Source organism: Alligator sinensis, unplaced genomic scaffold, assembly GCF_000455745.1.
Source record: "Alligator sinensis unplaced genomic scaffold, ASM45574v1 scaffold144_4, whole genome shotgun sequence".
Lineage (NCBI taxonomy): Eukaryota > Metazoa > Chordata > Crocodylia > Alligatoridae > Alligator > Alligator sinensis.
The window spans coordinates 1,226,805-1,229,337 of NW_005842190.1; the positions used below are offsets into that span (position 1 = coordinate 1,226,805).

General features: G+C 40.3%; 1 protein-coding gene across 1 annotated transcript in view; it reads right to left on the reverse strand.

Moving 5' to 3' along the window:
• Positions 1-2,533, reverse strand: part of TXNDC9 (thioredoxin domain containing 9) — a 20,346-nt gene that overhangs the window by 11,493 nt on the left and 6,320 nt on the right. The window contains exon 3 of the mRNA XM_006026336.3: positions 1,538-1,656. Within this exon, the coding sequence (XP_006026398.1) occupies positions 1,538-1,656 (119 nt within the window). The remainder of the gene's footprint in view (positions 1-1,537; positions 1,657-2,533) is intronic.

Genomic DNA, 2,533 nt, shown 5'->3' on the forward strand with positions numbered 1-2,533 from the left:
CCCCCTGTCCCCCAACGGGCTTAGTTTAAAGCCCGGTGGAGCAGGTCAGCCAGTCTGGCTGAGAAGAGCCTCCTCCCTAGGGGAGAGAGGTGGAGGCCATCCCTTCCCAGCAGCTCGCTGCCTCTCTCGCCAAAGAGCAGGCTGTGGTCATGAAAGCCAAAGCCTTCCTGACGACACCAGCGCTGCAGTCTTTGGTTGACCACATAGATCCTCCTGTCCCTTCTCAGCCCATAGCCTGAGACTGGGAGGATCGACGAGAACACTACCTGTGCCCCCAGACCCTTAAGATTATGTTATCTATGTTCATTTACATAAGCCCTTTTCCTGGCTGCTCAACATTAAAAGGAATGTCTGAATGAGTATATTTTTGCAAATGTTTCTATAGTACAAAACAGTCTGAGTCAACTTGAAACTGTTCAAATTCAGGTCAAATTGTGTAAATAGCTTCAGGTGAATAAGAAAAGGAAAAAAAATCAATACTGAAAAGAAACATTTTCAAAATGTAAAAAATTCTAGATTTGCAAGGGGATTTAGGCATAATGTATGAAGTCAGCAAGATGGAGGTTGAGCCCCCCAACCACGTATAACTCTACAACCCACTGGTAAGGACACTCCCTTGGAATGCAAGAGACTCAGGTACAAATCCAGACTTTGATTCAAAGCAGGAATTTGAACCATGGTATCCATTACCCAAAAGAACAGCCTACCCACTGGATTACTATGTATGCTGGTGTCAGTCTCTTTCACACTCTCCTGCCGAGGCTGCTTCTTTTGAATATTAAGTATTCATAGTGCCAGACACAATGGCTCTACATAGCCTAGTAAGGCCTCACCCGGGAACAGGAAAACCTAGGTTTAGTCTTTGTTTCAATGTGAACAGCCTTAAGAAGTGACACTGAGGGACATACCTCCTTCCAAAAACAGACTATAGGTCCAATACTTTGGGATATTCTCCAGGTGGGTGGGAGATAATGATTCAAATACTTGCTCTAAATCAGATACAGGGAACATAAATGCAGATCTCCTGCATCTCAAAAAAATTCCTAGTGGCAGATTCCAGATATAAAGAAAAATTCTCTCATATACTAGGTTTTGTGAATGGCGCCCAAGTACCCGTGTAATCTTAGCCTTTTGCTTTTACATAAAAATGATTTCCCTGGCCCCCATTTTGTTTAAAACTCTGAAAAATTCAAGTTCCAGGTAGATCCGAAATGATTTTGTTTGACTTAAAGAACCACTTATCTCAAAACTGAGCATTAATGATACCATGAAGCAAAATGCTCCCCTTCAAATTCTTAGCCTATTTGAGATGAATTTACTGAATTAGACAACACGCCAAGATGCTGTTATGCATTGAGCATTTAGCACATGTACTCAGCTTTACGAGTTGGGTGACTAATCACAGGTCCCACTGAAACTCTATCAGAAAACAAAATCTGAAAGACTAGGGAACTTTGGTACCCCCAGATCCTGCAGTTTTTGAAACAGTGTATACTTATTGCTGCAAAACCTCTTCAACAGAAGTTATTTATAGTACCTGAACGTTGTATCTCTATAGAAATGACAAACCACATAGTTACTCTCTTTGACTTCTTGGAAAAAGTCTCTCTCACTTGGAATCTCTCTGTATTCTCCATGTCCCTTTGAAAGCCATTCCTAATGATAAGAAAGCAAAAAGTTAGTATTAAGATTCTTAATACTTTATTCTATTATTACTTTTAGAAAATCTGATACAACATAGAAAACAAACAAGCATATGTTTATGTTAAGATACGATTATCCTCCAAAAGCTTAAACAGTTTTAAAAAACGGGAAGTAAAAGAAAAGCCCCAGAGAGATGATTGTGGTTAGACTGAGATGTTTCTTTTTCTACTTTGTTTAGTGGAAGAAAACCACTGATGCACACATCACTGCAGTCTCCAATTTTTTATAGCCAGTAAGCAAGGAAGAGGTCTTGCTTTAGTGGGAGCTGCAATTCTTGTACAGAGCTCTTTAGAACTCCATGCCTCTGCTTCCCTGTATAAAGAGATTAAACCCCTGCATTCAGGAGGAGGCATAAAACCAAAGGCAAAAACTTTTCATGGTCAGTTTGGGAATCTCAAGGCTGCAATACAGGCTTCTGTCTTCAGAAATTCCCCCCAAAGGTTCCCCCCAAAGGATTACATCTAGAACCAAAACAATTTACAGGAAAGCAGCACAGGTTGAAACATATTTGCTTCAGCTTCCCCTTTAAGAATCATTAAAAAAAAATCCTACAAATATACTGTCAATCTGTAATATGCATTCACATCTTAACAGCAGGAAAGCTGCCAGAATTAGCTTTACAGTTCACAGAATCACAGAAAAGTAGGGCTTGGAAAGGACCTCGGGGTCATTTAGCCCAACCCCTAGCCAGAAGCAGAATCATTCCTATCCAAACCATTCTATTCAAATCCTTGCCTAACCTATTATTAAAACTAGTAGTAATAGTAGTGGGTGCACCAATAAAGATTTTTTTGGCTGATACTGACGGCTGATTATTAACTAGCCATAT